Here is a 21,583-nt window from a genome sequence, read left to right on the forward strand (position 1 = left end):
AAGACCAAGATCCTCCTTACCCAACACATTCAAAACCTGCAAGCCCTGCTAATAAAACCTGGCCCCATAATCTTGATATCATCGCAATAAAGGGTTTAGACACTAAGAATAAGTTAGCCAGTGATCCTGATATCACCGCACTAAAGACTTCAGACCCTAAGAATAAGTTAGTCCATGATCCGGGTATCATCACAATAAAGACTTTAGACACTAAGAATAAGTTACAGGAAAGGCTACCAAATGTATCTTTACCAAACTTTGAGGGAGAATCATCAATGACTGGAAAAGTAAATGTAAATAAATGTTGCCGCTCAAATTCATTAAGTCTTACTTCCCACATAGAAAATTTAAAACAATCAATGGTGCTCAAGTTAATTTTAAGTAAAAATCTGCAAGACCTTTCAGATAGATTATTTTCTACACCTGAAGTTTCTGTGGACACTGAAGCAAGAAAGAAAAGTCATAGTTCTCCACTTCTGGCTCTTCATGATGAACGACCAAGTAGTTTAGAAGGCAAAGTATTTGAAAAAACTCACGATTTAAATAGCTGGCTTTCAGAAGGAGACATTTTAAATTCAAAGTCTCTTTTAAATCAAATAATTAAAGATATTCCCGCAGATTCACTTTCAGAAGGTGGACCAGGAAATTCTCCAGAGGTAGAAAAGGAACCTGTCTCTGAAAAACACTTAGAGGCTGGTGAGATAGATTTTCCAATTAAAAAAAAGAGTAGTTTCAAAAAGAAACATTTAAAAAGTGAGGTATCTAGCTCCAAACCAGATTTGAAGAGCCTTGTATATGATTATGTTATAAAGCAAATATTCACTGCACCGATCTTCTCAGAGTTGGGGAGAGGAGTGAAAGAAACGAGGGAGACACAGATAAACTCGCAGAGTCAATTACCCACAGCTTGGGAGAGTTCGCCTTCCAATGTTCTAGTTCACTATGAAGAAAACAATAATGAAATAGAATATCCGCCGGCCAAATCCGTTATAAGCCAGATAATACAAGCATTTCCTGTAGATACTCTTTTAGAATCGGGGATAATCAAAGTGATAGAATTAGATAAAGAATACCAGAAGAGTTTTTTGCTGTATACAGAGACAGCTTTTGCTGAAGAAAAGCCAAAGGATTCCACAGAGTATTATTCAGAAATCAGAAGCAAAACAGAACCTCTTTCAGAGCAGAATACACCCATCATTCACAAAGAAACCACTTCTTTTAATGGAGTTGAATTCATAGACAAAGGCCAAAATAGATCCCCACAAGATTCAAAATATCAGTCGACACCAGATAAAAAAACAGATTTGCCAAATAATGGTCAGAGGCTTGATAGAGAAGAAAATGATCTAAGTTCTACTTTAGAAAATTTAAGTAATGCACTAATGGGTAAACTTAATAACTCTGAGGTAATAATGTTAAAATCCTTTTTGAAAAACACATTTAATGTTTTTTTCAAATATAGTCAGTCTAAGAGCAGACAACCAGAAAAAGAATTAGAAAGACTAATTGAACATCCTTTTCCAAGTCTGACAGAAGACCTTGAAGAAATCGAAGAGAATTTTGATAAAGTAGACAAATTGGACAGAAAACCTATTTTGAATCCAAAGCTGCGTGTATTTCTAGAAGAACTCTCAGAGTCAGAAATAAAAAATTTAAAATCTGAATTAAGTAAACATATCCAGCATTACCTTGTAGAAAGGCTTTCAGAATCAGGACATATCACCAAAGAGGACTTACCAAAAATCTATCAAAATCTGTATTTGATGAATGAGAAAGTAGAACCAAAAGGGCAAAATATTTTTCTGGAGAAATATTCAGAAACTGTAAAAGAAATCATGTCTTTTGTAAATAATTTTAATCATCATTTCATAGACAAACATTTGGAAATAAAGCTAAGATCTTTTTTAAATGAAATTCTCCAAAACTATTTCCTAAAAAACCTTTCAGACAACAGTTTATTTAAAGACGCAGAATCTGAGCCTATACACTCAAATGTATCTTCTCTAAGAGCTAAAAGTGCCTCAATATCTTTTCATGAGTTAGGACAAGATATTTCAAGAGGGAGTTTTGGTAGTAGGCTTGAAATAAACATGAAATATCCCTTAAGTAAATCTCTACAAAACTATCTTATAGCTTTATCAGAAAATGAACGCTTAGATCTAAAAGCTGATTTAAGCAAACACCTCCAGAGCCTTTTTATAGAAAAACTGTCAAAATCAGGACTAATCACAGAAAGGCAATTAGAGGGGATAAGCCGGCATATAAATTTGGTTAATTCTACTTCCACACCATTAAAATGTATAAAGCCAGATTTGTCTTTAAGAGATGAAAATCGGTTTGTGGAGGACCATTCAGAAAAGCAAAATAAATATTCAAAAATTGCTCAGAAAACCACTTTACAAAAGCTTTCTGAAGATAGACTTGTAGAAACAGAGTTGACCAAAAAGGAAGAAAAGGAACATTTTTCCTTAGAGAATATTAAAGAAGGTCTATCAATAATTCAGGAACAGAAAAGATACTATCCTAAGGAAGCAAAAATACTGAGTTTAATTAAAGTACAACCTTGTTCCAACAAAAATACCCAGGCAATTCCAGTAAATAAGTCATCAGAAAGACTTACAGATACAATGCCTAAGAAACAAAGGAAAGAACACGGTTTCATGCAGTTTCCTCAAGCAGAGAACTGTGGTTTTAAAACAGATATACAAGACCCACATAGTTGGAGTGGTAAATCAAAAATAACTCAATCAAATGCTTGCTTTGAAAAGACACTGAAAATGAAGTCCCTTGACAAAAAGGAGCACAGTAACACCTATAAATTGATAGTACAGGAAAAACCTGAAGCAGTACTGTCACTGTATCCAAGAATTCCTAATTGCAAGATGCCAAATGAAGATGAGGAATACGTAAACAAACTCACTTTTCCTTCCAGGCAAAGTAATACTCTAACTCGCCTCAATGCAGAGGCTGGAGAGAAATCAAAATTAGAAGACCAGTATCATCAGAGATTGAAAGGAAATAATAACAATTATAGAAAACAACATTTAGTAACATTTGCACGTTACAAAGAAGAAATACAAACTCTTTATATAAAACCAAACAAACTTTGCAACAAAAAATGTGCCAAGGTCCCTGAATCACAATTGCTTAAATATAAAGTTTTGATAGCTGAGAAAAACTCAAAACCATCCCTCTTCCTGGAAGTACTAAAGAGAGAAAATCTAAAGCCCAGGGTTCAAAAAGAAAGAGACCATGTCAGCAAACAAAAAAAGTCATTTAACAAGATAGTTAGTATATTACCAACCACACTGCCCACCACAGGAATTCTTCTAAGAAAATCTGTTCCAAGGGCATTTCTTCATTGGACTGCAAGAAGAACTATACACGTAATAATGTTTTTCTAAGTCTTTTATTTCTGTATTTGGCAAAGTTCTGTAGATAATCTAGAGTGTATGTGTCTGCATGCAAGTATGTATGTAACCTTAACTGCCCCAAGATAAACAGACCTCCAAATTTTAAAAATTCTTCTGACATTCAAATATCACCTCACCTCATTCAAAAGGCAATCAGAAAATCAAGGGAATGTTAACACATTTAGTGCCTTTATGTAAAATAGATAAAGGGGACCCCCCCCCCACCCCCCCCGTCTAGATCACGAATTAGAAAAAAAGCACTCTTTCCTCCGGGCCGACTCTACCGGCTGACACAGCCTGGACAGGGTACACAGCTCTGTCTACGGAAGACTGGCTATTTCAGCCCTGACTGACCCCTCAACCAGGGGCTGTTGTGCAGGCACAACCTGTACAACCATTGGCAGTGGCTGTATACTACAGAAAGGCTGGGATTGTCTTTTCATGCAGATATAAGTATAAATATATAGTCTTTTTGCAGATCGCTGAATTATCTTTGTTTCAGTAAACAAATAAACTAAGTTCATATTATGTGCCAGTTAGTCTGCTAAGCCTTAGAGATATGCAAAATTTACAATCTCTTGAATTATGAATTGTAAGATTTTAATTTAGCTTCTGCTCTTTTCTCTTTCATCACCACCCCTCTGCCATCTGCTGAGAAACATGGAAATTCAAATCTATTTTTAATATTAACATAAACCAATTAGGAAGGTAAATCTGCTACTAGACGTTATATAAACCATTCAAAAGCAAAGTTAAAACCTCTAGGAATGGAAGGGGCTTATTTTAATTTTCTGGAACACTGCTCTTCTCTATTAGCATATATAGATAGGCATGACCCACAGTTGGGAAAACTCACAAATTCTAAAATGATATTATATTGATAATTTGATGTGCATAACTATCTTTGAATGAGAAAATAGATCTAATTTCAGAATAGTTGCTTTGAATTTGTTTTCCACAGCAAAGCAAATGATTACCTCTAGTAAATAGTAAAGCAAACTTGTAGCAGGGTAAATATTATCAACATACTCTCAACTTTGGATTTCTCTTTTCTAAATTCAATAATTTAATAATGAGTGTGTGTGTGTGTGTGTGTGTGTGTGTGTGTACAGATGAGGAAAAGGAAGTAAAAGATGGGTTCATAGTTTTTGAAAAGCAAAGACTTTCTGAAGTTCCCTCAGATAAGTGGAATCTTTATTATCACTTTTCCAAACAAAAGAGATTGTGTTTATGTTATATGGTATGGGATCATATAGGATCTCAGAACCTTTATCCTAAGAATGGATAAGGGAGATAGTTATATTTATTTCCCTCTGTCAAACCAACAGTACCTAAACTTTTCTCTCTAGTAAAATTGACAACAGAATTGAGTGGTAAGAGGGCATTTTTCAGATCATCAGAAAGACTCGCTCATTTGATTCTCTAAAATCCAGGAAATCTCCCAAAGCAATCAAAGTAGAAGACAGGGAAATTGAGTTGTAGGCGCTTCCAGAAAAATTACCAGTGGTGTGGGTCTCCGTGCCCTTCTGCTGTCACTCTAGTAATCAGTTATATCAACTGTCAAGTAAAAATTATATGCTACTCACCAATGTAGCAGAAATTCCCTTAATAATTGCTTAATAATTCCCTTACCTAATTGCTTCCATGTACATAAGATGGAAAAGGAAGAATGTTTACTTGCAAACCCAGGCAAAAATATGGACTCTTCATACCTCCTTCTTGGTAAATCTTCTCTCTCTTGCTGCCCTAATTCTTCTTAGTCCTGCCTAAATTCCTCCTACCTGCCAATTCTATTAATCTACTCCCACCTTCTCACCAAATCAAAGCAGGCCCATTCCCTTGGTGTGGCCATCTCTGCAAAGCATTAAGCGACAAACTGCTCAAACTGCAGAGGAAACTAGTTTACACTAGTTTGAGAAATGACTAATAACTCCATACCCTCTTATGGGCACTTGTAGATTATTATATTTTTTAAATAAAATATAGTCATATTATACAAATTTGAAAAAAAAGAGAAAAGGAAAACTAAGCCCATAATCCCACCACCCTAAAACAACCATCATTTTAAAAAATTATTTTGGTGTATTTCCTTACAGTTATTTTCTTAAATGTTTTACTTGTTTAGTCTCAGAATGTACACAAAAATTTTTAATATTTTAGTATAAACATAACCATATTCTTAGATGCTAACCTCTGTATGTGTGTGTATATAAATATTAAAGAAGGTGCTTATTAACTTTTAAAGAATGAATGTTTGGATGATTTAAAAAGTAAAATATAAGAGCTTATAATTTATGTTTGTTTGGGGTTGGGGAAGAGATATTTTAGAAGAGGAGAATTATAGGAGGGCTGTCTTTGCCTAGGAGTCTGATCCCTGAGGACAGGTCCCCTAAGATTTCTGGTTTTCAGCTTCATATCTTGCATACCTTTTGAAATAACAGATCCTTTGAAACAATAAGATTTTTTAAAGTATGGTTTTTAAAGTATCTGATGGCAGGCATTGAATGTAGGGCCTGAATTTGGGGACTGCCTATAAAACATTTGACTGCTCTCATTCTTTGTTGATATTACAAACTTTAGTCCTTGTAAGTCTAAAATGTACTTTTAAGAAACCTAACTCACCAACCTGATCTTTTATTTTAATATTTAGGATTGTTCGGATAGAGTTGAGGATTTACATGTAACTTCATTTAAGCATCTTGAAAAAGCAAAATCAAGAGCAAGGCTTTTAGGAAAGAGCCCAAATGATAGCCATAATCAGTTAAAACGTTCTGCAAGACCGTATACTGCTCCAGAGGTTAACAAACGAGAAAGCTACACTGGAAAATTTACAAGTCCTCGAATGGTTTCAGCAGGCTTAGTTCATATAAATGATTCAGTCCCAGATTATGAAATCCATAAAATGCGGCCAAAAAAAAAATTAAAAGAGTATATTGAAAAACGTTCGCTCATTTGTGATATTATCCAGATGTTAAACAGTTCAGAATGACATGTGAGGCCAATAGTCAGAATGTCATTTCTCCAATTAACAAAATGGTTTGGAGATCTGTCCTTTTGTGTGATAGAAGTCAGTAACCAAATTTCATCTTGTTAGAACCATTTTGTTTTAATTAAAATGAAAAAGAAACACTTTTGATGTAAATGTGTTTTGTTTATGAATCTTAGAGAACCTCAGAGATGATACATAGTCATTAGTGAAGTTTTATTTCCCAACTTTTCCCCTTTTTCACTATTCTCTGATTTTCCAAATCTTTGCTATGCCCTAAATTATCCCTGACCACCCAGTGTCAGGGTCTCTATTTGCAGTTATGTATGTTCAGCCTTTTGTTATGAATATACTTTAACTCTTCAGCTCTAGATTCAACAGTATGCAATTCCCTGGGCCTACAGAACATCTATTAATTTCAATATCATCTGATATTACAACTTTTTACACTATAAAGATAATAAAAAACAAGTTTCATACTACTAATTCCTGAGGCTTCTAATACACTGGAGTGACTTTCTAGCTTACTCGAAAAACTATGAGACAGCCTCTTTAATAACATGAAACTCAGGAAGAAACTGTATAAAACAAACTGCATTAAAAATTATCTAGCTAAATCAGCATAGGATTTCAATTAAGAGACTTTTGAGAATTGGTTCTATTCTTATCAAATACAATATTTGAATCTTGCTGAACTTTGGTTCACTCTTGAGGAGTAAGAATTTCAATTTACAGAATTTTTGTCAGTTTCCATTTTTCTACCATAAATCATAAAGTTTATGGAGTTTAAATAGAATTAGCTGATGGAAAACATAATTTCTGATCATTCATTTAATGCCATAGTCAAGGTAGTAATTTGGGGGGTGGGAAATCAAGAATTTCTAGTAATTCTCAAAGTTGCCAGTACATATATCAATCAGAGTGTGACTGGGAAAGCACAATTACCTCTGGATCTTTCAAGTAGAAGGAACACAGGGAATTGGTTTCATGGGTGATGGAACCAAGGCTAAGAAACTAAAAGGGATGATATGGCAATCCAGAGATTGGCAAGAGCAGAAAGTGATAGCACCCCTCAGAGAGGACATCAGGAAGAAGTGGTGTGACCAGTGTCCTAAAGCCAGAATACAAAGAAGATACAGCCACTGACAGAGACACCACAAGAAACAGGGGAGTGGGGAAGGGGGTGAGAAATAACTATGTTTCTTCTCTCTCATCCTGCTCTCTAATCTCCTGCTATTGCCTCCCTGGAAACCAGAGAGAGTGAGGGGGCATGGGAAATGTAGTTCCCAGTGAAGCAGAGCAGAGGAAAAGTGGAGAAATGGATTTGAGAGCTAACAGGCAACTAACCAACAGTACTTATGGGGAAAACCATTGATCTAGCTTGCAGTAAAGGAGGAAATATTTACTAGATGGAAATCTCAAGTCACTTTGCCTCATTAAACTTTTAACAGCAATATTGTGACACAGTCAAAAATTTCCTACCATGGAAATAAAATTAATATGCCAAAGATTTTGCTAAACACTACATTCTCATGAGTAAGACAGTATTCTCAAGGAGTCCACAGTCTATTGGGACATAAACACAGAAGTAGTTATAGTAGAGTTGTGTAAGTGCTGTTGGGGAAAGTACTATAGAAACTCATGGGAGGTCATTTTAGCCAAGGTGAATCCTTCAGAAAGCAGATACCAAGATGAGATTAGCCATGTACAGTAGGCAGAATAATAACCCCTCCCCCAGCAACATACAAACATCCCAATCCCAGGAAACTGTGACTATGTTACCTTACATGGCAAAAGAGATTTTGCAGCTATGATTAAATTAATGATCTGGAGATGGAGAGACTATCCTGGATTATCTGGGTGGGCCCAACATAATCAAAAGGATTTTATAAGACAGAAGCAGAAGGGTCAAGTCAGAGAGAGAGGTGTGATCACTGAAACAGAAGCTGAAGTAATGCTGACCCGTGAAGCAAAAGAAGGCAGGTAGCTTCTAGAAGCTGGAAAAGGCAGAAAATTCTCCTCTAGAGCCTGCAGAAGGAATGTAGCCCTGCCAAATCATTTTACAATTCTGACCTCCAGAACTGTAAGATAATAGACTTGTGGTGTTTGAAGTCATTACCACGTTGTGGTAATTTGTTACAACAGTGATAAAAAAATAATTGATACAGCATGCCAGGAGCCTATGGTGCAAAATTTAAGGCATTCACTGTCAGGGTGAGGTTATCAGGGTGAGGCTATCAATATCTACTGGGATGGTTAATTTTTTGTGTCAATTTGACTGGGCCACAGTGTGCCCAGTTACATGATCAAACAGTATTCTGGGTCTTTCTGTGAAAGCATTTTTCGATGAAATTAACATCCAAGTCTGTAGACTGAAAAACCAGATTGCCCTCCTTGATGTGGGTGGGCCTCATCAGTTGAAGGCCTGAACAGAAGAAAAAGGCTGATCCTCCCCTGAGAGAGAATCCCTCCTGCCTGACTGCCTTCACACTGGGATACCAGCTTTATCCTGCTTTTGGAGTCAAACTGAAACATCAGCTCATCCTAAGTCTTCAGCCTGCCAGCCTTCGATTTGGAACTACACCACTGCTTCTCCAGCTTGCCTACTCACCTTGCAGATCTGGGATTTGTCAGCCTCTATAATCATGTGAGCCAATTCCTTATTTAAAAAATCCATTGGGGGGATGGAGATCAAGATGGCAGAATACAAGGACATGGAGCTCACCTCCTCCACAAATATATAAAAATAATCTATACGTGGAACGATTCTCACGGAATACTTACTGAACGCTGGCAGAAGATCTCATATAACCAAAGCTGCACGAAAGATCACCATGTAAACTGGGTAGGACAAAAGGGGGGAAAAAAGTAATTGGAATGGGACCTGCACCCCTCAGAGGGAGCTGTGAAAGGGAAAAAGTTCCCTCACCCTGGGAACCACTTTCACCAGCTGGGAGGTCAGAGGGGACAGATAGGGAGCTTCAGAGGCTCAGAAGAGAGTGTAGCAGCCGGTTTGCGGCAGGCAGGAGAGAGAGAGACCAGGACAGACAGTCCTTGCCACCTCACTGCACTTCCCAGCCCAAGACATGCACCCCCCCCTGAAATCTGAGATTACTGCCACCCCTACAACGGGGGGGATACGCGACTTCAGTGGATTTATACCAGTGGCTTTGTGAGTGCAGTGCCTGAGGGACATCCAAGCTGATTACCAGCATTCCCCAGCTGAGGCGGGTCTGGTGCCAGGAGCAGCAGGTTTTGTGGGTGCACACAAGCAGAAGCAGGGCTGAAATCTGAGCTGATTACCAGCATTCCCACAGCGGAGGCAGGGCCGAGGGCAGTGCCAACAACAGTGTATTTTGTGAGCACATGCACTAGGTAACAGGTGATGGCACAGAGTGCCCGTCCCCGTGGACAGCCCCTGGAGAGGAATATGGAGCAGCTCCTTTCCCAGAGGGAGTGCTCCAGTCCCACCTACCTCACAGTGCAGCTTAGAACTGGATCTGGGGGCTTCTACTCCAACAACTGACAAGCAGACCCTGATCTCGATAGGGCTGTGACAACCACAGAGCAAAGAGGAGGCCCTGCCCAACATCCAGTGCAAGCTCTGGTCATCACAACACCAATCACGCCCCATATCAAGGGGATGATGGCCAGCTGACTCTGAGGAAAGACATGGCGGGCACCCATACCAAAAAACAGCCGTCACACCAAAAATAATGGACTCATGGAGGCTACACAGGGATGCTCCCACATAAAAACGGCCCTCTGAGACCACAGTAGATAATTGTTTCCCCTAAATTCAGAGTCAGAGAAATATAAGTGAAAAAGCAGAGGAAACACTCCCAATTAAAAGAAGAGAAATCTTTTAACAAGAACAAACAATGAAACAGACCTCTCCAGCCTGCCAGACTCCACGTTCAAAAAGGAGGTAATAAAAATGCTGAAGGAATTAAGAAAGGCTGTCAATAGAAATGCAGAGCACTGTAACAAGGAAACAGAAACAATAAAGAGGAGCCAATCAAAATTAGACAACTCAATTGTTGAGATGAAAACCAAACTAAAGGCAATAAAATACCAAACTAAATAATGCAGAAGAACGAATAAGTGATCTGGAAGATAGAATAATGGAAATCACCCAATCATAACAGCATGCAGAAAGACAAATGAAAAAAAAGAAAAGAAAAAGAAAGCAACATACGAGACCTATGGGCTGATATAAAGGATGCCAAGCTGTGCATAATAGGGATCCCAGGAGGAGAAGAGAAAGGGGGATCTAAAATGTACTTGAAGAAATTATGGCTGAAAACTTCCCAAACCTAATGAAGCAGATATCCAGGTAAAGGAAGCACAGAGGGTCCCAAACAAGATGAACCCAAACAGACCTATACCAAGACATATCATAATTAAAATGGCAGAAGTTAAAGACAGGATTCTAAAGGCAGCAAGAGGAAAAACAAAGAGTTAGTTACAAAAGAACCCCCGTAATGCTATTTGCTGATTTCTCTACAGAAACTTTGCAGGCCAGAAGGGAATAGCAAAATACATTCAAAGTCCTGAAAGGGAAAAACCCACAACCTAGGATACTCTACCCAGCAAGATTATCATTTAGAATAGAAGAAAAAATTAAAGAATTTCTCAGGCAAGCAAAAACTAAAAGAATACAGCAATACTGAGTCTACCCTAAAAGAAATATTGAAAGGTTTTCTCTAAATAGAAAAGAAACAAGAACCCATAGGAAAGGGAAAATCAAAATAGGGAAAAGCAAGTATATAAAATGATTGTACACCACTTGAATAAGCCAGTACATAGATAAAAAAAAAATCAAAAAATTTTGTGAAAGCAACTATAACTACAATGAACAGCAAAAGGATAAACATGAAAATGTAAAATAGGACATCAAAATCATAAAATGGGGGAAGGAAATAAGAAAATGTAGATTTTTTAGAATGTGTTTGAGCTTACAGGACCACCAGTCTAAAGCAAGTAGACACAGTAATGAGTTAACATACTTGAAAACCAGGGTAACCACAAATCAAAAACATACAAAAGATTCACAAAAACCAAAAAGAACTCAAGCATAATATAAAAGAAAACCAGTTGCATCATTTGCAACCATTCTGTAGGTAGTCTTTTCGTTTTGTTTATGGTTTTCTTTGCTACGTAAAAGCTTTTAAGTTTAATTAGGGTCCGCCGCCATTTTAAATCCAACTCCATACAATGCTCCGCCACTGTTGCGGCCACGACTCAGACTGCGTGACAGCACCCACCAGCCAACAATTCTGCCGCCATGGAGGATATAAATCAGTACAGTAACACACAGGAATTTGCAGAGGGATCCAAGATTAACGTGAGCAAGAATCAGCAGGATGACGGTAAAATGTTTATTGGAGGCTTGAGCTGGGATACAAGTTAAGAAAGATCTGACTGAATATTTGTCTCAACTTGGGGAAGTTGTAGACTGCACAATTAAAACAGATCCAGTCACTGAAAGATCAAGAGGATCTGGATTTGTGCTTTTCAAAGATGCTGCTAGTGTTGATAAGGTTTTGGAAGTTAAAGAACACAAACTGGATGGCAAAGTGCTAGATGCTAAAAAGGTCAAAGCTTTAAAAGGGAAGGAACCCCCCAAAAGGTTTTTTGTGGGTGGACTGAGCCCAGATACTTCTGAAGAACAAATTAAAGAATATTTTGGAGGCTTTGGAGAGATTGAAAATATTGAACTTCCCATGGATACAAAAGCAAATAAGAGGATTTTATTACATATACAGACAAAAAGCCAGTAAAGAAATTGTTAGTAAGCAGTTATCATCAAATTGGTCCTGGGAAGTGTGAAATCAAAGTTGCACATACAGGCAACAACAAAAAGGAGGAAGATGTGCTGTAGCTGGTGGATGAGGTGGTGCTGGAGTCGTGACTGAGGTCAGGGCCAAAACTGGAACCAAGTAATTATTATGATCAAGGATATGGAAATTACAATAGCGCCTATGGTGGTGATCAAAACTATAGTGGCTATGGCTGCTATGATTATTACGGGTACAACTAGGAACTACGGATACGGACAAGGATATGCAGACTACAGTGACCAAGAAAGCACTTATGGCAAGGCATCTCAAGGGGGTGGCAGTCACCAAAACAATTGCCAGCCATACTACAAGGGGACATTGAAGAAAACAGGAGGAGATTGCTTGCAGGATGACATTGAAGACTGGTCTTCTGTTGATCTAAGATGATTATTCTATAAAAGACTTTCTAGTGTACAAGACACAACTGTATCCAACTGTATATAGCCGCCAATTCGTTTTAACTTTGTCTTCTGCTGTGTTATGACTCAATGTGGATTTGTGTTTATACAAATTTTATTTGTATGATTTCATGTTAAACCTCAAATAAATGCTTCCTTATGTGTTAAAAAAAAATAGATAATTTGAGCAGGCTGATCACTAGAAGTGAAACAGAATCTGTAATTTTAAAAACTCCCTGCAAACAGAAGTCCAGGACTGGATGGCTTCACTGGGGAATTCTACCAAACATACAAAGAAGAACTTATACTAATCCTTCTCAAATTCTTCCAAAAGACTGAAGAGGAGGGAACACTCCCAAAGTCATTCTATGAAGCCACCATCACCCTAATACCAAAACCAGATAGAAACACTACCAAAAAGAAAATTACAGGCCAATATCTTTGATGAATATAGATGCAAAAATTCTCAACAAAATACTACCACACTGAATCCAACAACACATACAAAAGATCATACACCACGACCAAGTTGGATTCATCCCAGGGTCACGAGGATGGTTCAACATATGCAAATCAATCAATGTGATAAAGAAATGACAAAACCACATGATCTCAATAGATGCAGAAAAAGCATTTGATAAAATTCAACATCCATTCATGACAGAAAAAAAAAAATCTTACCCAAGTGGGTATAGAGCGAACATATCTCAACACAATAAAAGCTATTTATGACAAACCTACAGCCAACATAACACTCAACAGTGAAAAGTTGAAAGTTTTCCCACTAAAATCTGGAGCAAGACAAGGATGCTAACTTTCACCACTTCTATTCAACATAGTATTGGAAGTCCTAGCCACAGCAATCAGATAAGAAAAAGAAACAAAACATATCCAAATTGGAAGGGAAGAGGCAAAATTGTCATTATATGCAGATGACATGATACTATACATAGAAAACTCTAAAGACTCCACACAAAAACTACTAAAAGTGATAAACGAATTCAGCAAGGTAGCAGGATATAAGATTAACATACAGAAATCTGTTGCATTTCTTTACACTAACAATGAACTATCAGAAAGGGAAAGTTAAAAAAAAATCCCTTTTAAAATTGCATCAAAAAGCATAAACTACTTAGGAGTAAACCTGACCAAGGTGAAAGACTTCAACACTGAGAACTATAAAACACTAATAAAGGAAACTGAAGATGATTCAAAGAAATGGAAAGATATCCCATGTGCTTGGATTGGAAGAATATTGTTAAAATGGCCATACTACCCAAAGCAATCTACAGATTTAATGTGAACCCTATCAAATTACCCATGACATTTTTCATAGAACTAGAACAAATAATCCTAAAATTTATATGGAACCATAAAAGACCCAGAATTGCCAATGCAGTCCTGAGGAAAAGGAACAAAGCTGGAGGCATAACTCTCCCAGACTTCAGACAGCACTACAAAGCTACAGTAATCAAAACAAAATGGTATTAGCACAAAAACAGACATATGGATCAATGGAACAGAACAGAGAGCCCAGAAATAAACCCACACACCTATGGTCAATTAATCTTCGACAAAGGAGCCAACAATATACAATGGAGAAAAGACAGTCTCTTCAGCAAGTGGTGTTGGGAAAGCTGGACAGCTGCATGTAAATAAATGAAGTTAGTACACTCCCTCACACCATACACAAAAATAAACTCAAAATGGCTTAAAGACTTAAATATAAGACATGACACCATAAAACTCCTAGAAGAGAACATAGGCAAAACATTCACTGACATAAATCATAGCAATGTTTTCTTAGGTCAGTTTCCCAAGGCAAAAGAAATAAAAGCATAAACAAACAAATGGGACCTAGTCAAACATATGTTTTTGCACTGCAAAGGAAACCATAAACAAAATGAAAAAACAACCTACAGAATGGGAGGAAATATTTGCAAACGATGTGACTGACAAGGGCTTAATGTCCAAATATACAAAGAGCTCATACAGCTCAATATCAAAAAAGCAAAAAGCCCAATCAAAAAATTGGCAGACGAGCTAAATAGACATTTCTCCAAAGAAGACATTCAGATGGCAAAAAAGGCACATGAAAAGATGCTCCACATTTCTAATTATTAGAGAAATGCAAATCAAAACTACAATGAGGTATCACCTCACACCAGTCAGAATGGCCATCATTAAAAAGTCTACAAATAACAAATGCTGGAGAGGGTGTGAAGAAAAATGAACCCTGCTACATTGTTGGTGGGAACGTAAATTGGTACAGCCACCATGGAAAATAGTATGGAGGTTCCTTAAAAAACTAAAAATAGAGGTACCATATGATCCGGCAATTCCACTCCTGGGCATATACATGGAGAAAACTCTAATTTGAAAAGATACATGCACCCCAATGCACTATTTACAATAGCCAAGACATGGAAGCAACCTAAGTGTCCACTGACATGAATGGATAAAGAAGATGTGAGAGAGATATACATATATATAAAATCCATGTTACTGCAAATGGCATTATTTCATTCTTTGTTATTGCTGAGTGGAATACTTTCTACTGTGTGTGTGTGTGTGTGTATGGATTATCATACTAAGTGAAGTAAGTCAGAAAGAGAAAGACAAATATCATATGATATCATGTATATGTGGAATCTAAAATATGATACAAAAGGAACTTATTTATAAAACAGAAACAAACTCACAGATACAGAACACAAACTTATGGTTATCAAAGGGGGAAGTGGTTGGAGGGATAAATTAGGAGTTGGGATTAACACATACACACTACTGTATATAAAAAAACAACAAGGACCTACTGTATAGCACAGGGAACTATATTCAATATCTTGTAATAACCTATAATGGAAAAGAATCTGAAAAAGAACATGTGATTATATCCATATCTCTCTCTCTATATATATATCAACATATATACCTACATATATACATATATCACTTTGATGTACACCTGAAACTAACACAACATTGTAAATCAACTATACTTGAAATAAAAAAAATCCACTGGTTCAGCTTCTCTGGAGAACCCTAACACAGTGGACCTGAGAGGCACTGTTTCCCGGCCTCCACAGTCCTGCTTCACAGTACACATATTGACTCTTCACACAGATTTGAGAGCACCTCCTCTGTGGTTCCTGTGAGCCTCTCTTGCTGAGGGGAAATGAGAAGGAGGAGGTTAGTGGAATGAGCTACAGCCCCCACCACTACAGGTGATCTCAATGCCTCCACTGGTACTCATCTCCTTTCTCTCCTCCACCTTGGCAAGTCTTTGTGGCTTGCTTGATGGAGTAACCCAAATATCCTTGAGAGGGGCTAGCCAATAAATATGAAAAGATTTGTGTTTCAGACTATTAGTCTGTATATTACTGTCTCATTGGTTTTCATTTTTAAGTCTTAAAACAATCATTTCAAAATAATTTTTAATGTAATGTTAAATAAGAGTGTGCAAATAAAGAAAATCTACTAATTGAGGTAAATCCCAACTTATCACAGTCCAAACTGCATACTCTTTTTGAGACAGCATATCTCTTTTGCTAATAAGGTATAACTATTAAGTTCTCTATGTCCTTGTAAGTTGAATCTCCTACAGGAGCAAGAATAATCATATAAAGGGCTGGAAAATCTGCCTCCATTGAATCAAATACCAGGCTGTCCCCAATTCAACAGGTTATATAAATAAATCTGTTTGAGAAAGAGCTTTCCTTGGCAAAACAAATTAGAATGTATGTTTTAGCTTTGTCAAACCACACAAAGAAAATTATTAAGTATAAACTCAATTGAATAAATCTTTATTGAGCTCCCACGGGGTGCACGAATTTAGGATCTATAATTTACATAAGTAGAAAAGTGTTACTTTAGCCCCTTAACAATTAAAAAAAAAGCAAATTACAACTTTTCTATATATTTCAAGTGAATCATTTAATGTGAGTGAGGCTCAGTTTGATATTACCATAAGTATTAACAGATGAAAATGGGAAAGTATAAACATTTTCCCTTCTATCAAAAACGGGTTTGATGCCAGGATAAACTAGCCTGTTGGTTTAACAATAGCTGATTAAAAAGGCTAGAGAATCCGGAAGTAAAAAATGTACTTGGAAGCAATGTCCTCTGAGGGCTCATTCCCCTGAGGGCAGCAAAATGCTGAAAAATTTAACTGGCTCAAAAATTATACTGAGAGATCAAAAAGAAGAGTTAGTCACAGCTTGGGAAAAAATTCTGAGAACAGATGACACTAAATGTAGTGAGATTAATAATTCCAAAGTTTCCCTGGAGTTATAATAGCACTCTGAGCTAACCAAAGGGGCTATAACCTCATGCTCCTTTGAACAGAGTGGTTTTAAATGATAGATTCTCCAGTGCACCAACTGTATTTTCAAGTATAATTCTAGTATTTGTATCTAGCAATACAGAAGAAAAAGCAGCAGGGAGAAAGTGTCAAGTATATAGGACATAAAAGGGTTTGGCAGCCCTAGAATTCCCAGTTTGAATCTTTTTCATCAGGAAAATCCCATTCCGGCTCAGTCCAAGGTGACACTGGAGGTGGTGCTGTTGATGGCCTGTGACAAGCAGGAGGCAACAGTGAAAGTATTGAACTCTGGCTTTCTTCCTTCATCTGTTAAAGAAACTCAAAATAAGGCTGTTGGTACATAAATTCAATACATTAGTTTTTTTTAGTAAAAAATAACTTTTAAAGAAATTATGTTAAATGTGTTTAAATTGTTTTTAGGTATTTTCACTTAAACATGCCTTTGATTCTGGTCATCCGAAAACAAGAAGAAGTAACAGCCAAATAAACTGACTTTTATCAGAATTATTTTGCCCTTACATCATTTCTAGCCAATATAGAAAAATAAAATGTCTCTACATTAATCAAAATATAAGCTGAGGATAAAGTAACACATGATGATATTCCGTTTGTCTTTACTCATTTTGTTTTGCTGAATGGAAATATTTTAGAAAGTCTGTAATTAAACTACCAAAAACGTTTTCTTCTTTTTAACTTTACCTTATAAGAAAATTATTAAGAATTTTAGTAACCGAACTGTCCCATTAAGCCAACAAAATGATGTGACTTTTTAGTAGTATTAAAAAACATCTAGACAACAAAGATAGATCAGCTCACCTGTTTGAAGAAAACATGGGATAATAAACTGCTTGCTGATGGCCTGAAATTTTTTTGAAAAAATTATTTTAAAAAAGACCTCATATTAGAATGTAGATTTTTTTGGTGTAAACTATGTTAGAACTTAGGTTTAGAGCTATAAAACTCAATACACAAAAATTAAAAGGAAAAAATAAATGTAAGGAAGCCCAATTCTTAGCTTCAACCTTAACTAATGGGAAGAATTAATTCCAGAGATAACCTTCAATTAGTCTGTAACTTAACATTTATTAGGCACTTACTAATTATAAGGAACTATACTAGGCACTAAGGGGCTTAAAAAAGATTAAAAAGACACACACCTTATTTCCAAAATGCTAACGCATTAGTTATCTGTGATAATAATTATTGTAATACCAGCAACTAACACTCTTGTACTGCTTGGAAGTTTCTAAAATGTCTTAACATAAGTGCAGTAATTAACGTCCAGAAAGATTAACTGATTTTTACAAGGTGACTTGGTTAGGAAATGATACAGCTGAGACTGAAGCCCAAGTCTTCTGACTTCTAATCTAGTATTCTTCCCATTTGCTCATTGTCTCCACTTGCTTTTAGCATTGGTATTTTCTGGATTAGGCTACTGTATAGTTTTTTGATGAAAAGACTGATAAAAGATTTGAATTTGGCAAGAAGGAAATATAAAACTTCTATAAAATACTTCTATAAAACTTCTATAAAATATAAAATACAAGACACAGATATTTTATGCTATTTAGAAGTGACCAATATTACCTTTTCTCAGGGTCTTGCTGCAAACAGAGCTGTACCAAGCTAAGGAAGGCAGGAGAGAATGTTTTTGAGGGCGGTGTTTGCAATCTGTCACTATTTACTGTGCGAGTTCCACTGGAGACATGTACACTTTCTCCAATCCCAGAGTCTACACCTGATCGGGAATTTTTCATTCCGGATTCTGACTGAGGGAAAATACTGATATCCAATGGGCTATAAGGAGGACCTTTCAGTTTCTGTAACAACATCTAAAAGAAAGAAAAATTTCCTTCAATCCTTTTCAGGCAAAATATTAAAGCAATAACAACAACAATAAAGGTCCTAAGAGTCTACAGAAAAGATGTTTAAAAGAAATTATCTAGAATGTAAGGGATCTTATGAAAGGTAAGTAGTTCAGGGATTTCAGAGCATTTACCTGAGTCCTGTGCATGTCCTGGAAAGGTACCTGCCCACTGGCCAATTCACATGCTGTAATCCCAACGCTGTAAATATCTGACTTTACATTATATCCATGTAAATCCTGTAGAACAATTAATTTGAAGTCCTTTAGTGTAAATACCCTTTAAAAAGTTACATACAGGGTTTCCCTGGTGGCGCAGTGGTTAGGAGTCTGCCTGCCAATGCAGGGGACATGGGTTCAAGCCCTGGTCCGGGAGGATCCCACATGCCACGGAGCAACTGGGCCCATGCACCCTAACTACTGAGCCTGCGCTCTAGAGCCCGCAAGCCACAACTACCGAGCCCGCGTGCCACATCTATGGAAGCCTGCGCGCCTGGAGCCCGTGCTCTGCAACAAGGGAAGCCACCACAGTGAGGAGCCCGCGCACCAAATGAAGAGTAGCCCCCGCTCTCCGCAATTGGAGGAAGCCCGCGTGCAGCAACAAAGACCCAACACAGCCAGAAATAAATAAAGTAAATAAATTTATAAAAAAAAAAGGTTACATACATATGCTTTTTTGATAAAGGGTGGTGAATAATAATGGAAAAAACTCATGAGAAATCAAGATATACCTAATATTTGGTATACATTTAAAAATTCCTAACATAATTTTGACAAGAAAGAATAAAAAAAGTCTTGCAGTAGGCCTTTCATCAATCCAAATATAAGGGCACAACTGTCCTTCAGTCAAACTCAGAAGACACTTAAGACACATAGACAACCCAATGCAATGGCCACACCTGACCTGTCTCAGTAGTTCTGGACTCAGCCACGGCTGCACTGATGTGCTGAACTGTGGGAAATCATACACAGCCCTATGCTTCTGTCCATGCTTAACCAAACTATGCAGATGGGACAGGCCAGAGAGGGTCACTAGGCCATCACCAGAAATGAGGATATGGCTGGCTTTAATACTCCTAGAACAAAAAGAAACAATCCTAAATACTAAGAAATTGGCCAATGCAGAAAGAATAAAAATCTGGTCAGAATAAATCCATGTATTCCCTTGGAAATTAAATACTCCTTAGAAGTTATAATTTAAAGTTAAATGCAATATTATCCAATAAAAGATAGCCTCTCACGGTATTAACAAAATTTATAAAGATATGTCTAATGTAAAAATTTCCTTCATCAAATAAATTATAAAAGAGCCTTGTTTTTCATCCTAAACACGGAAACTGGAAACTAATAGAGCAGGATGGCCAATAGTCTGGTAAGGTATAATAAAACCTTGATTAATCAGAATACTGTCTGCTAGAAATCCTCAGTTAACCAGAATGCTGCTAAGAAACAACAAACAGTAAGAAAAAAGCTTTGAGGTGAAACAAACAATAAGAAAACAAGCTTATTTAAAAGCAACTTAATTAAAAAGGAAAACAAAGTCCCAATGTATCTTAGAACAGCATTGTTTTTAACATTCAGCCAATTACTTCTGCACCTACAGTTTGGCAACAAGAGAACTGATATTTAGTATGATAATCTCAAAGTGCTACAGAACACTTAAGAAATCAAAGGTTTAGTTACAATCTGTATATAATATAAACATGACATAAAACTGAAAAGCAGATAAAGCAGCTCTTTATTTGCTTAAGGAAAAAACAAAACACAAGAGTTAACTAGGATCCCACTCCCCACAGCTTATACCCCAAACAGATAGGTTCTTGTAACGCTCATTATTGGGACTTGAGCTCTGCGAGGACTGGCACTCCACCCCGGCACTGAGCACAGCACTTGGCACAGAGGAGGTGGTCTGAACATTTCTGGTGAATGAACTATAAAATGTAAGCATCTACTATACATATTGGTTCTTTCCTCCGTCAATTTTCATTTGCAAGTTTCCTATCCTCCATTCTAACACTCAATTGCTCCTTCCTAAAAGCTCCCTAAAAGACTTCTTCCTCTCAAATTCTTTCACTTTGTAAAATACAAATAAATAAATACCTGTGAATACAGCCATTTTGATGCAGATAGTTCAACCCTCTCACTGCTCCAAAGAGAATGTTTCTTATTAAAGTTTCACTCATTCCTTCAGGAAAGTAAGTCCTCAAGAGTTGACTTGCTGAACCTGAAAGAAACCCCTGAAATCTTTAGATGAACACTGAAAGTGATTTTGCTTCTAGCTATGTTTTAAATGTTCTTATCAACCATAAATACACACACATGCTCGCATGCACACGTGTTACATTTTAGAGTCTAACCACTTTCTTATGCCAAGGTAATTTTCCTTCACCAATCTTTAAAAAGACTTTTCTAATGACATGCTAGAGATTAGGAAAGTGAATTAACAATATTCAATATTACTAAAAAAATACATACTGTGTGAGAACATATATATTTTAAATCCACAGGCAATTCACAAAAGCTATCCTAAAAATCAAAGCTCTAGAATCCATTCATTTATTTATTCAATACACCTACTGAACACTACTTGTGCTAGGTATTTTATGACCACCTGGGGATACCAAAATGAAAAATACATACATGATCCTGCCCTTGAGAAGCTCAAATCCAGTGAAGGAGACAGGTACACATGCAGATGTTTACAATACAGTGAAATAAGTTTACAATGCAGAGAAACAAGGATAGGGATGGTGTG

The 21,583-nt window shown here is 36.8% G+C and overlaps 1 protein-coding gene and 1 pseudogene across 5 annotated transcripts in view; one reads left to right on the top strand and one right to left on the bottom strand.

Moving 5' to 3' along the window:
* The window catches only part of STRADB (STE20 related adaptor beta), a 49,149-nt gene that overhangs the window by 11,464 nt on the left and 16,102 nt on the right, over window positions 1–21,583 (bottom strand). For 2 of the 5 annotated variants that reach the window (XM_059928444.1, XM_059928445.1), the window contains 7 exons: window positions 20,929–21,052; window positions 19,733–19,904; window positions 18,964–19,068; window positions 18,552–18,796; window positions 17,781–17,823; window positions 15,457–17,270; window positions 14,194–14,285 (listed from right to left, as the gene is read on the bottom strand). In XM_059928444.1, coding sequence (XP_059784427.1) covers window positions 17,127–17,270; window positions 17,781–17,823; window positions 18,552–18,796; window positions 18,964–19,068; window positions 19,733–19,904; window positions 20,929–21,052 — 833 coding nt within the window. In that variant the 3' untranslated portion in view covers window positions 14,194–14,285; window positions 15,457–17,126. Of the gene's footprint in view, window positions 1–14,193; window positions 14,286–15,456; window positions 17,295–17,780; window positions 17,824–18,551; window positions 18,797–18,963; window positions 19,069–19,732; window positions 19,905–20,928; window positions 21,053–21,583 lie in introns of those variants that run through there. The other 3 variants (XM_059928446.1, XM_059928447.1, XM_059928448.1) reach the window with 3 other exon arrangements.
* Window positions 11,687–12,629, top strand: LOC132368802 (heterogeneous nuclear ribonucleoprotein D-like; annotated as a pseudogene).

Source organism: Balaenoptera ricei, chromosome 7 (assembly GCF_028023285.1).
Source record: "Balaenoptera ricei isolate mBalRic1 chromosome 7, mBalRic1.hap2, whole genome shotgun sequence".
Lineage (NCBI taxonomy): Eukaryota > Metazoa > Chordata > Mammalia > Artiodactyla > Balaenopteridae > Balaenoptera > Balaenoptera ricei.